Consider the following 12,981-nt stretch of genomic DNA (forward strand, 5'->3'; position numbering starts at 1 on the left):
GTTGCCAGGAGACGACTCGCTCCTCCCCTGGCTTTATTTACTGCACTTCTCATCAAGGTCATAGCCGGTGTCTCTGAGGCCGAGAGAGGAGCAAGAGAGACACGTGGCTGAGAGAGAGAGAGACAGAGAGATAGGACTAAAACCAGAGAGTGGAGGGGCGGCTAAGTGATATGGTTAATCTCCATCTTAGACTAAAAACTACCTGTCAGCACCTCTCACTCCCAATAATAGTGCCCCGCTGAATTATATCATCTTTAGATGCTGATGTTATCTGTTGCTGCACCGTTGACGCTGGTGCAGATACAGTTCAGTTGGACCAAAACCCAATTAAAAGTTATGCATTATAGTTAAATTGTGTACAGTTTGCTTTTAAAATGCTTATTTTACGAAAATAACTTTCCTTTTTGCTACAACATTTTAAAGATCATCTATTTAGTATATCTCTCTCTCTCTCTCTCTCTCTCTCTCTCTCTCTCTCTCTCTCTCTCTCTCTCTCTCTCTCTCTCTCTCTCTCTCTCTCTCTCTCTCTCTCTCTCTCTCTCTCTCTCTCTCTCTCTCTCTCTCTCTCTCTCTCTTCCTCTTCCTCTTCCTCTTCCATTGCAGCAGCCTGTTTCTCCATCATAAATCTTATTTTGGTCACATGGTCTCTGCACAAATGCGTGTTGAAAGCGTTTGGTCCGCCACACCGAGGCATTCAAAAGAAGTGAAATATGGCATTCATAACATTCAGTATAATAAGTATTAGATGAATATCAATAGTATAAACATTATGATTCTGATTTATACTGCAGCCCTAATATTTACTGGTGCCTTTCCTTCCTTGCAGCAGCATGAATGCAACACTTTTAGCCTCAGTGTTACTAATCCTGGCGGTGACAGTCTGACATCCATTTACAGTTCATTACTCAACATCTTGTACTAGCCACATGCACGTGACTTTCCCTGCTGGATCAAAAGATAGCCGAGCCAAACGAGCTGAAAGCCAAAAACTCACATTTCGTTGGGCGCTCCAGTTTCCGCCTCCCTCGTTTCTTGCACGGCGTCGTCAGGCTGTCGTCCTTGTCTTTCTCCGAGTCCTGGTCTTCCCGGCTGGACAGGAATCCGTTCTCCGGGGACGGACTCAGGCTCTGACCCTGGGAGCTGTCCTCTGCCCGGCAAAAGGGAGGGTCTCTGGGGATCCCGTTCTCCACTTCCCTCTTCTCCTGTTTGGGGAAGCAGGCGTCGGACGTCCTGTCTCTGTGCCCGCCCACGTCTCCATTGTGGACCTGTGCCATGGACGGCCTACCCACTCCGGTGTAGCTGTTGCCCACGCCCACAATGCCTTTGAGAGAGCCACAGCTTTCGACCTGCAGGCGGGGGGGTAGAGGAGGTCGAAATGTTAACATCCTGGCAATCTATCAGCTTCAGAGGTTGTTATTGCTCGAGCAGTATGTTACAATTTGATGTTCTCTAGGTGTACAACAGTGTTGAGCCTGTCAGCGGCTACACCACATCACTGGATATACTGTAGCTGGCTGTGCAATAAACAAAACCTCTCAGGAAATACAACAAATCATCCGGCACGCTTGAGAAAAGGTCATCGCAGTGAGCAACAATAAAACAGCTGGCACTATCAGAGTGAGGATAAGCAGTCTCTGTTGGATAAACGGGCTATTTGACACAAAATATGAATTAAAGCATTCATCCATTTCATATTAGATCAGCTTAATTCCATCCCTTAAACCGCCTCAGCTCTATCAGGACAGAATCAAACACGTAGCTCAACTTCTACACTTATTAGCCAGTGAATTATGGCATTTCCTATTCAGCTCTGTTAAACTCGAGTTGTAAACTTCAAAGCGGTGCCAGTAAATCTGCTGTACAGCTATTAACTTGCAAGTGAGGGAGGGATTACATTAAAGTTCATCAGGTACACGACTGAGCTTCCTATAGTGGCGCATTCACGATTACAGCAGCACGGAAATATGTCAAGAATGTTGGCTGTTTGACAACAAAGAAGTTTTTCTCTCCGTCCAGTTTTGTAACGCCCAGTTAAACTATTTCATTCTGTGCAGAGGAGTGCATTCAAAGAGCGCTGACCTGTCTAAAGCTGCAGTTTAAGTTACAGAGACAGACACCTTCCCTTACCTAAAAAAAAGCAGCAGCTGTCTTGTAAGACCTTGAAAAGATTCATTTCAACTACACGAGTTTGAAGAAATGTGATAGTGTCTCTGTTCCTGCCTAAAAATAGCCATAAAAACACACTTTCTCAGACAATCCCATTACTGGGTTACTGGGAGCAGAAAGTAGAGCATGTCTTGTGAGATCAGACTGTCAACACTGATGAGAGCAGCGCCGAAGCTTTCATCTCCTGTAGATGTAGGTACAGCGGTTTGCATTTAAGGCAGCACAGGAGCCTCAGGAGGCATCTGTCTTTCAGCAGACGATATTTAACACACACAAGATCACTCAACATGCTGTGCTAGAAGCCAAAGGGTCAAATGTAATCTCGTTCTTGCTGATTGATTAAGAAAACACAATGTAAAAGTAGCTTTAGTGTGACCCAGAGACACATAAAACATCTGCGAAATGAATGCAATGCAAATTATGCATTGCAGAGATGTAAAATAAACTTCAATGAAAGTCGTAGTGTATTGGGAAACAAAGCTACATCAAGCCAAAGTTGTTTTTTCAGCATTCCTCGCAGGCCGCAGAACTCTAAATGACTTCATCATTGTAGCAGTTGAGAACAAATTAACTGTAAATGTTAAACAGTTGCACTCACTCAAACAGCGGCGCTCCACTAAATCTGTTTGACACGATGAATGAAAACAACAAATCCACAGCTCAGGCATTATTAATATTCTCACTCAATTCATAACTGGAAAAAGAGGCTGTGGTGTGTGTGAGTTTAGGCAAACAGACAAAAACAGAAAGTCAAACACACACACACACACACACACACACACACAAACAGTGCACACCACTGTCGCTGAAAGAATTACGCCACAGATTAGTGACCCAGTGAACTACACGTGGCCCCTACCAGAGGTCAAATGTCACAGTGAGTAAATCAGACTGCTCAGACAGGCGGACAGAGGTCAAAATAAAACACTGGCTACCTAATCCAACTTACTGCTGCAGCATTACAGCTCACACATAGTAAGTTTAACGCATAATAACATTAATAAGCCGTTAAAGCTCCACTAATTAATATTTTCACATTATCAATGGATCAAATAACTGTGTGTAACGTGAACGGCATCACTTGTATTGACAAACCCACAGATAATTATCATCCAACAGTTGTTTTGGTTTTACAGCCACATCGGCGTCATTTCAGGCCGCATCAATTTGCCAAACAAGCTCTGATAAACCCACTGTACACTACCTGCTCAGTACCAAACAAAGTTAGCGAGTAGCTGGTGAACATAATGGAGCATTTAGCAGCTAAAGAGCCAGATATTTCCCTCAGGAGTTGGTAAAGACCCAAAGGATTGCTAAAACGAGTGTTCTCAATTCTTAAAATTGCAAGTCTTTATCCTTATTTGTGAGACTGCTGGCGGGTTGCTATAGTATGTGATGAAATTACACATTATCATATGAATTTTTCTTAGCTATTTGGTTATATTGTAATTAAAAGGTTGGGATGATTCAAATTTTACAAGTGAGAAAAATGGCATTATATTAAGAGAGAAGCAGATGCACTGAAAAACAAACTAAAAGCCATTTCTCTTTCTCACCAGTGTGATGCTAAAATGCAGTGTAGGAATGCGGAATATCCGCATGCACATTTTTTCGCATTGACAACTATGCACATCGGGTCCGGTGTGAATTATCTGCATTGCCGTGTTCCATTTTCACAACGAGTTTCCTCCTGAATAATAACACCAGCTGACATTTGATAATTAGCACAAAGACAAAAAAATGCAACATTCAATCCATGTCAGAGTGTATTCAGGATTCAAACTGAAGAAATGCCCTCTAGACAGCATATCAAGGTTTCAAGTACATTTTTACTCATTCAGAGAAGAAGAATAACAACAACGAAACACCTAAATGTCTGGATTGTCAGGCACATGTGGTCAATCCCCCACAGCTGTGAAAACAATCGCTAAGACGCCCTGAGTATAGCTTTTCTCTATCTGTTACTGGTAGCACCGCTCAGCTGCTTCTAATACACACACCGGCATATCCCTCCCTACCATACAATATCTGTAAATCTGTTTTGTTGAATCACACTGTGAGAATTAACAGGATTTTAAAGCACAGATTTATGCAAATGATAACATCTCAGGGAAAAAAATACCCAGATACATGTAGACCCAAGAGTCATCATTAAATCAGGGCTTTTAACCGCAAAAAACATCAACAAACAGATTAGAAATGGCGTTGGTGTAGTGAAACAAGGTGGAGACGTTTGGTGTGATGTTTATGCATGAGTACAGTAAGTAGTACATGTGGTATCTGTGGTAAGCTGAAACAACACCTTTGTTTTATCAATATTTTTTTAATTCTTTCAACAAAAACATGGCAATTTTGCATAAATTTGCCATGTTTCAGCAAGATTTTTTACTATTTAAAGCCTCTAAATTAGCATTTAGACCATCATGTCACAAACTAGTTCATATGATGTCATACGGCAAATATGTTTATAGTTGTTCCAAACGGCCTCACTTGATGGTGGTGGTGAAAGGTCTGCTGTCATAGAGATGGGGGAGACGTTTATAATCGTTCCAGTCAAGATAACACCGTACACTTTTGGACCGTCTCTCCACAAAGGCATTCACTATTGCGCTCATTTTGAAGAAGAATGAAAAAAGAGAGCCTGACAGAGCCTGCACACTGACTAACACTATATACTGACTAACACCTGGCCTGTCGCTGCATGAAGTGGGTGTGAAAGTCCGATTGTAGGTTATGAAAAGTTACAAATGCAGCCTCTGCAACTACTATGTCGGAAAGTGGGGGAGGGGCAGCCTGTTTCCAGACCTTTAAATGACCTCCAACATCTCCAATTTGTTATGTAACTCATGAAGTATACAGTAAAAAAAATATATATATATATTTCTATCTCTCTCTGTTGAAGGATACTACACAGTTATCCTCCAACCAAAGTGCTCATCGGATGGTCAAACAGCCTCTCCCATGTCTGACAATTTCTGTAATCTGACATTCACACCCACTTCATGCAGTGATAGGCCAGCTGTGATCGAGGTTTGAACTTCTTTCCAGTGGACAAGTGAGAAGTGAAACCAATGCAGAAATGCCTTAAACTTGCATTCTTTCTAACAGCCAGCAGGGGGCGACTCCTCTGGTTGCAAAAAGAAGTCTGATCGTATAGAAGTCTATGAGAAAATAAGCCTACTTCTCACTTGATTTATTACCTCAGTAAACATTGTAAACATGAGTTTATGGTCTCAATCACTAGTTTCAACTCTTCTTCAATACAGCATGATGTTCATTTAGTACATGACGATCCCATTTAGAGTCAAATAGACCATAAAGCAGGGGATGCTTTAAGGCGTGGCTACCTTGTGATTGACGGGTTGCTACCACGGCGTTGTCCGGTCTGGGAGTTGTCCGTGTTGTTGTCTACAACTTTAACCCTTTCACAGTGTGTTTTCAGTTCCTGAAAGTTAATTATAACCTTTTTGGTCGTCTAAAAATGTCTCATACAACGTTCGCTTGTACTTAGCTTCACCCTCTCGTGTCACTTCTGGTTGCAAAAGATCAACATGGCGACGGCCAGAATGCCGAACTCGAGGCTTCAAAATGGCAGTTTACAAACCAATGGGTGACAACGTCCACTTCTTATATACAGTCTATGCTTCTCTCTCAAGCTGTCTTTTTTCATTTCTGTCAACATGATGAAGGCCTTCCAGCCAAGATTGTCAAAAAATGTGTGCATTTATCCCCATATTTAAAAGATTAATCACGTCTCGCCCTTCTCCCTGACAGCAGGATTTTCACCTCACGAGCGTGGATATTTGGAACAGCTGCCTTAAGATGTGACTGGACGTGGGTTTTTTTTGTCTTTCATTTGACATGAATGAAACGTATGAAGTAGGTCTTATCGAGCCTAACCCCAGCCTTAACCCTGTTGGACCAGCATGGGACACTAAAACTAAGACCCTGGCTAAAGGAATTCTTTAAGGGTTAGAAATTCCTTAAGGGCATTAACTCACGCTTTGATAGCAGGACAACATTGGAATTATTTGACAAAAAGCACTACTGGACAAACTTGCTGTGCTCAAGACTAGTGTAGCTGATATCTAATCTTGACTTTGAGCAATATTTAGCCAATATATTGGAAAACAGATCACTGTAAAACAAGTAAGCAAGATCAAAACTCACTGGAAACTGCTTGCGCTTTCTTCCAGGCTTGCCAACTTTACAAGAGGCACTACTTTTAGCTGACTTCTCCTCGGTCTTCAGGTCCATGTCCAATATTGTGCTTTCACCCTGTCAACAAAAAAAAAACACATCATGATTTAGACTTATTTTATTTGTACGGCACCTTTCAAAACAGGGTTACAAAGTGCTTCACCAATAATTAAAAATAACAAGAAACATGTCAAACAAAATTACAAAAAGGCAAGTTTATAAAAGTGAGTTTTTAGTAGCGATTTCAAAGAAATCAACGAGGTTGCAACTGAAATTTTAGTTTTAAGTCTAGACTCAAACTGTCTAGGGGACAGTCTGAGATTGCGCGCAGGAAGATAGGGGCATAAAAGTTCACAGATGTATGCTGGGGCTAGACCATGAAGGGCTTTTAAAAGTAATGAGTAAAACCTTAAAATGAATCCAGAAGTTAACTGGAAGCCAATGCAGGGAGGCTAAAATGAGGGTTATGTGTTTGATCCAGTTAACAGTCTGGCTGCAGCATTTTGTAGACGTTGAACATGCTTTATTGTTTAGGCAGGTAAAGAGTGAAGTACAGTAATCAATTCTTGAGAAAATAAACACATGAATAACTTTCTCCAAGTCAGAGAATGATAGAAATGATCTAAAGTTGATAGAAACAGGACGGAACTACCTTCTTGATATGATGATCAAAAGTTAAATTGGAATCAAAGATAACGCCTTAATTTCGAGCATTATGCTTTACAGAAGTCAACTCAGTATACTGTAATAATTGGAAAGTCAAATTTACAAATCGGAAATGTCAAATTTACATTTCAGGCCTTGATACACATACGTATCTTTCCAGGTAATGAAAGACTGTATTTGAATATACAGTTAGCTAAGTGGTGGTTTCACCTCAGCCAAAGATGCACCAGTAGTGATACTAGATCTGCAGGACACACACAAAACTGCACCACACTGAAACACTTGAACATTTGGCGGGGGTCCTTGAGTGTCTTTGGCTGAGTGGACAATGAGACAGATAGAAATTGAATGGCACGTTCCTTTGAACTGGGCTGAAGTGAAAGCTCCACGGACGCAGCGCTGACCTTCCACAGACAATCCCCTCTTGACACCGTTACAAAGACGTCGACCGGCCCCCACCTAACCCTGCTGCAATTTCCCTTTGATTAATAAAAGTGTCTTCCCCCCGTGAACAAAGCCCCATGTCCGCCACCACCAAGTACCCCTCGGGTTGATGGGAGAAAAGATGATCCTAATGTAGATGCTTTGAGTTTCAATATTGACTGAATAGGACCACCAGCACCAGGTCTGAATGCAAATGAGATTGCAAGGCCATTCCTGACAGCTGCGGTGGGGGGCGGAGGGCTGGGTCCTTATTAAATTCCTTCAGTGTTGAATGTGAGATTCCCTCAAAGATAAATGAGCTCTCCGCACTGTAAGGCATTCTGCTGCAGAGTCCCTCTGCTGACTTGTTAAGTACTTTTATTATAACCTCAGTCATTTAGGCGTGGGATAACATGACAGAAGAGTACTATAAGATGACTTTGTCTTTGCATAATGGATGGTGTTAAATACAGCAGCACAATTCACTGACTTAATTACAGAAGAAAAGTAGAGGAGACCAGGAACAGGTGCAACACCTTTAATTCCTCCAATAAGAAGCAAACTACAGTGACAACACTTCCTGCTTTAGAACATTATCTCAAAACTATCTGGAAACAAGTTGAAATGTATAACTACATTTGAGTGTAAGACTTAAGGCCTTTACATACCGGGGGCATGTTTTTTTTGTATGATTAATTTGCACGTCAGTATATTTTTTCTAACTGTTGTTTTGTGAGTATTTTCGCACAGTTCCTGAATATTAGTTGGCGAAAAAGCAATGTAATTTTCCCCCCGGAATGAGGTAGATTTTCTGAGCATTTGCACTGCAAATAAAGACCAATCATGTTGTACGGAACCGGTTGAGTTGTGCCTATATTTTTGAAACAATAACATGGAGGCTCCGTAGTCCGAACCAGGACGGCAAACTTTATTACTCCTTTCAACCACGGCAATGGTATCGCAGACCAGATCCACTCCTTTCGTTCTTAACTTTCACAATAAAAGCCTTAGACATATAATATTTCCTGGCGAGTATTTCGCGTTTTCGTGTAGTCATGCCTTTATGTTGCATCTTATCATGATACAAAATCACTGTGCTATCCAGGCTACAGACCAATCACTGGTGTATTTTAGACATGAATCCATTAGGTTTGGACAATATATTACAATTTTCCAACCGGCCATTATCAGCCCAACAACTGGCGATTGCTGATATATTCGCGTATGTGTGCTGGGAGATCAGCTGTTCTAGCGGCGTAGCATCGTAAAACACACTTCATTCATACTTGAAACCAAATAAAACTCACCAAAACAGTCTTGGTTAGTCTTTCCAACAATCACTAACTCTGGTTTGGTCTAAATGAAGCCTTATCACACCAAGTTAGATTTGAAAATATGCCGACTACACGTTGTTGTTCCCCCGCTGTATCCCTCTCTGCCTAGCAGAGCGGCTCTCGTTCTTCGGAGGCGGAACATTAAATTAGCAAACTAAAATGACAAACATTGGCCAAATAATTCCTTCATCAGCAGCAGCATATAGAGTTTGCACAGTTGTCGTGGAATTGTAGATGTTCATTTTGCCTTTTTTTCTGAGCACTTTAAGGACTTATCTTGTCCATTTTAGATTTTAAGCCTTTGGCAAACTCCATCTGCTCATGAAGATCATGTGATATGATCAAAAGCTACTAAATGGGGCTTGAGGTGAGATTTTTTTTCCCCAGTTGCTCTTTCCAAGGTCAAGAATGAACCTCATATTTTAAGCCAGCATGGATGAAAAGTCTGTAAATTGCTCAGGAAAATGTGAGATTACGGTGTCGCACTGAAATATGTGATCCGTCAGAATCTGTGACGCTACAGGGTCTACTATATAAAAAAATCACTGATTAAAAAAATTGCAACCCGATATCATGGCAAAGTGAGTAATAGATCCCCCTGTCCAGCACAGGATAGCGTGTCAATGTCACATTTAGCCTCGCCGAGGTGTGAATATTACACACGTGTATATAGTTGCAGTATCCTACCAGCAGGGGGTAAAAAAAACACTCACTTAGAATTAGGCAACTAAACCACTTGGTTGGCCTTAAAATAAGGAAGTTAAATACGTACAGAAACAACGTAATGTCAGTATGGAAAACACGTCACTAACGTAACTTACAAAACAACACACTGATCTCGATCACCAGTCTCCTGGTTGAAAATCCAGTGTGCTGTAGTCCGACTATGTGGCGTACAAATGACACACCTAAAGCAAGAACGGCAGAACGCACTTTTGCCTTGTGCATAATCATGTCATTCACACGCCTCATTCGACAGGTTGGAGTAACATATCACTGCTATCAAAATGTGTCACTCTATCTAAATATTATGAGTTTAGCATCTGTAACTGCTATCAAAATATGTAACCTAAAATATCTAAATACTGTAGCATTTGGGAAAGAAGACAAGAAGCTCCTTGTTTGCAATGTAATGTTACATGCAAGAAGTCATATACTGTAAATCTACCACAGTCCATGTGGATTTGGCACTTGTATGTGTATGACATAATAAATAACATAACTACCTAACTAACTAGAGACGACACAACTAACAGCGACGAAAAATAAAGCTTTTGACATGGCAAAAATACCTGCTCAGGTCACACAATCTGACGGGTCACAGTATACGTTATAACACCACCAGGGACCTTTGTAACATCTCATCACCTTCTCTTTCTGCTCTTTTTTCCATCAACTGTCCAGTGGAGGCAAAAATACCAATAAAATATGCTTTAAAACTGGACTCGAGCTCGCACTGACTCTTATAGACTCTACTTCTTAAATAATTTAAAAGATGGAGGACTTCAATAAACACAGGCAGGCAGGAATTTCAAAGGTCAGGCCGTGTTACGTCCTGAGAGTTGTTGCTGCTAAAATGGAATAAATCCATCAACCATTAGTGTCTCAGGGTGATAGACTGATTTGCATAAAGAGATAGATGTGATCAGAGTAACTGATGCTGTGATTAATGGGCAGAGGGTTATAATTGATAAATAATGCTGGAAAAGCCATCATAAAATATTCATCAGTGAATTTCTGGATAAATATGCTGAGGTTACCGCCGAGCCTTTAAAAGGTTGTTTCAAATGTAGATATCGATGCTTTTTGTGAGAGCATGTGTTTTGCAGATGGTGCCGGTTCATTGTGTGATTACTAATAGAGAGCCTGGTGCTTTGGTTTTTTTCCTTACAGGGCGGCAGAATTTGCATAGATAATAGCACGTTTTGAATGCAGCCTGGTGTGCAGGCTCATTTGGGAACCACTTACATGGATGACACAATTCAGTGGTGCTTGGCTATCTCTGCAGGAGCAGCCTACATGCACCACGCCGCCGTTCATCCAATTCCCAACCCGAGAGCTCAGAGTGGAAATAACACGCCATTTTCACACACAGCTTCACCCTAATATTTTCTGAAAAAACAACAACAGAAAAGCCTGAAATATGATTTGTTGTTGCCTCGAGTGAACCCTACTCATTGTCAATATCCCTGCACTATTTCCGTCTGGGTAGCCAGTTATTTAAGGCAATGTCTGTTGCCAGGCAACAGGACTAAGGGCAGTACTGTGTAATGGGAACGTAGAGGAAGAGGACAGATCCCCCCCCCAGTAAAAAAAAAAAGAAAAGCGGTAGAGCCATTCCAGCTCCAGCTCAACCTACACCAGCCAACGCCCACGTCACCAACCACCATTACAACAGCGAATGTCACATAATACAGCTGCATCTCGCCACAGCCTCCTCAGTGATGCTGCCATCGCTGCCTCCGTGGAGCACCAGTGATGCTGCAGTTACGCACAGACTGACTGCAATAATGAGTCTGTCTCCATCATGAAAGGTGACACGGCACTACACATGCTGTTGGATTCTTCAGTAGAAATCGGACTATGTCTTCGATAAACGGGAGGAATTGATGCGACTCCAGTTAGTCTTTAGATTGCACAGATCAATACGGCATTAGCTTGACAGTGAGTTGAATGATTAAATCCATTCATAAAATTGGGAAAGGCTTTAATGGGCTTTGACCTGAAATGACTGTACAAACCACCATCAATGTAACATCAAGGTAATAACACTAACACACACACTCATGCATGCATATACTTTTTTTTTTTTTTTAGGAAAAACAAAAGACACACTCTACCACAGCATTGCTGCATAAAACTAATCTCCTTTTAAATCTGGTGAGTTTGAGGGCTTTCAAAAAAAATTGCATTTTACAATGATGCACACTCAAATCTAATATTAATCATCAGCTTAGCTCAAGTCATTCAAAAAGCCAAAACATGACCGAGTGAACTCTTTGACCCCACTAGCTATAAAGTTGAGAAATCCCGAGTCATTCAGCAACACGCCAAGCTTCAGAGGACTCTCATAAATACCTGACGTGAGATACCCGAGGCACACTTTAATATACATTTCACACGTGTTTCTCTCTTACCATTCTGTTTCCAGGTGAATCACCGTAGTCTGAGCTTTTCAGTGCAGTGGTGTTGGTGACAGTGTTGGACGGCATCGTCGAGAGGCTTATATGGGGGGGGACTTATGGGGGTGATAATGGGGCGATGATGTAGGTGATGAGGTGAAAATAAACTCAAAGGAACAACAAAAAAAGAAATGAGAGATGATCCCTCTTCTCTCCGCTCTCCTGCAAGATAAAGAAAAGGGACAACTTGTACATTAGTTTATAGCATTAGTGGGATGCTCTCACTCACTTTCATGATGCAGCACATTTTGTGCACATTTCCTCAAACCACTAAATTTGTATTTTTCTGTCATAAACAGCCTCCTATGTGGGCATCAGCTTTCCTTTTGTTGAGTGCACGTCATGTGTATAGGAAGCTCTCAGGCTTCTATAGGATACTGTATAGCTACTATCGCCTATAGGGCCTTTTTACACCACATGGGTAGTCGACATTAAATGGCTGCTGATGTGCGCCCCATAATCTGAATAACGCTGCAAAAATATATCCAGTATTATTATAGTGTTTTTTTTAATTAATAATATTTAATTTTAAAAGTTAAAGTTACTCTCAGCCATGTGCACACAGCAGAGCCACAGTTGCACTCGTGGAAATGTGCATAAAAAAGCCTCTATATGTATATTCATATAAACTAGGATGGGTTTAATTTCCTCTTAGGGGTGAAGTCAAGATTGATGACAGCCGGTTGTGATTAATCTAAAATGTCTAACAGGCTGAATAGATTAATTGCAAGCAACAACCAGAACGTTTTATCTTTTTAAAAAATAATTTATTATAGGGCCACACATGCAGGCGTTTAATGTCACCACCGCATTTCCACGCACATCCACGCACAAGCAGGCCAACACGCTCACATGCATTTATCATTCTGTCTATGCGTTCCGATTGCAAAGTTATAGACGTCTTTACAGCAGAGTGAAGTCTGCAATATGACCCAGGGGATTGTGGCTCTTTTTACAGGCCACAACTATATAAATCCCCGTTATATTTTATTTATTATTTTTATTCTAAT

At 41.2% G+C, this 12,981-nt stretch overlaps 1 protein-coding gene and 1 long non-coding RNA gene across 7 annotated transcripts in view; one reads left to right on the forward strand and one right to left on the reverse strand.

Moving 5' to 3' along the window:
* The window catches only part of LOC141783856 (uncharacterized), a 94,164-nt gene that overhangs the window by 39,369 nt on the left and 41,814 nt on the right, over nucleotides 1-12,981 (forward strand). The gene's annotated exons all lie outside the window — the stretch shown is intronic.
* The window catches only part of dnmt3ab (DNA (cytosine-5-)-methyltransferase 3 alpha b), a 48,158-nt gene that overhangs the window by 34,775 nt on the left and 402 nt on the right, over nucleotides 1-12,981 (reverse strand). For all 5 annotated transcript variants that reach the window (XM_074661432.1, XM_074661435.1, XM_074661434.1 and 2 more), the window contains exons 2-4: nucleotides 11,927-12,133; nucleotides 6,337-6,444; nucleotides 995-1,346 (exon numbers count right to left, since the gene is read on the reverse strand). In XM_074661432.1, the coding sequence (XP_074517533.1) occupies nucleotides 995-1,346; nucleotides 6,337-6,444; nucleotides 11,927-12,001 (535 nt within the window). In that variant the 5' untranslated portion in view covers nucleotides 12,002-12,133. The remainder of the gene's footprint in view (nucleotides 1-994; nucleotides 1,347-6,336; nucleotides 6,445-11,926; nucleotides 12,134-12,981) is intronic.

Source organism: Sebastes fasciatus, chromosome 15, assembly GCF_043250625.1.
Source record: "Sebastes fasciatus isolate fSebFas1 chromosome 15, fSebFas1.pri, whole genome shotgun sequence".
NCBI classification, from domain to species: domain Eukaryota; kingdom Metazoa; phylum Chordata; class Actinopteri; order Perciformes; family Sebastidae; genus Sebastes; species Sebastes fasciatus.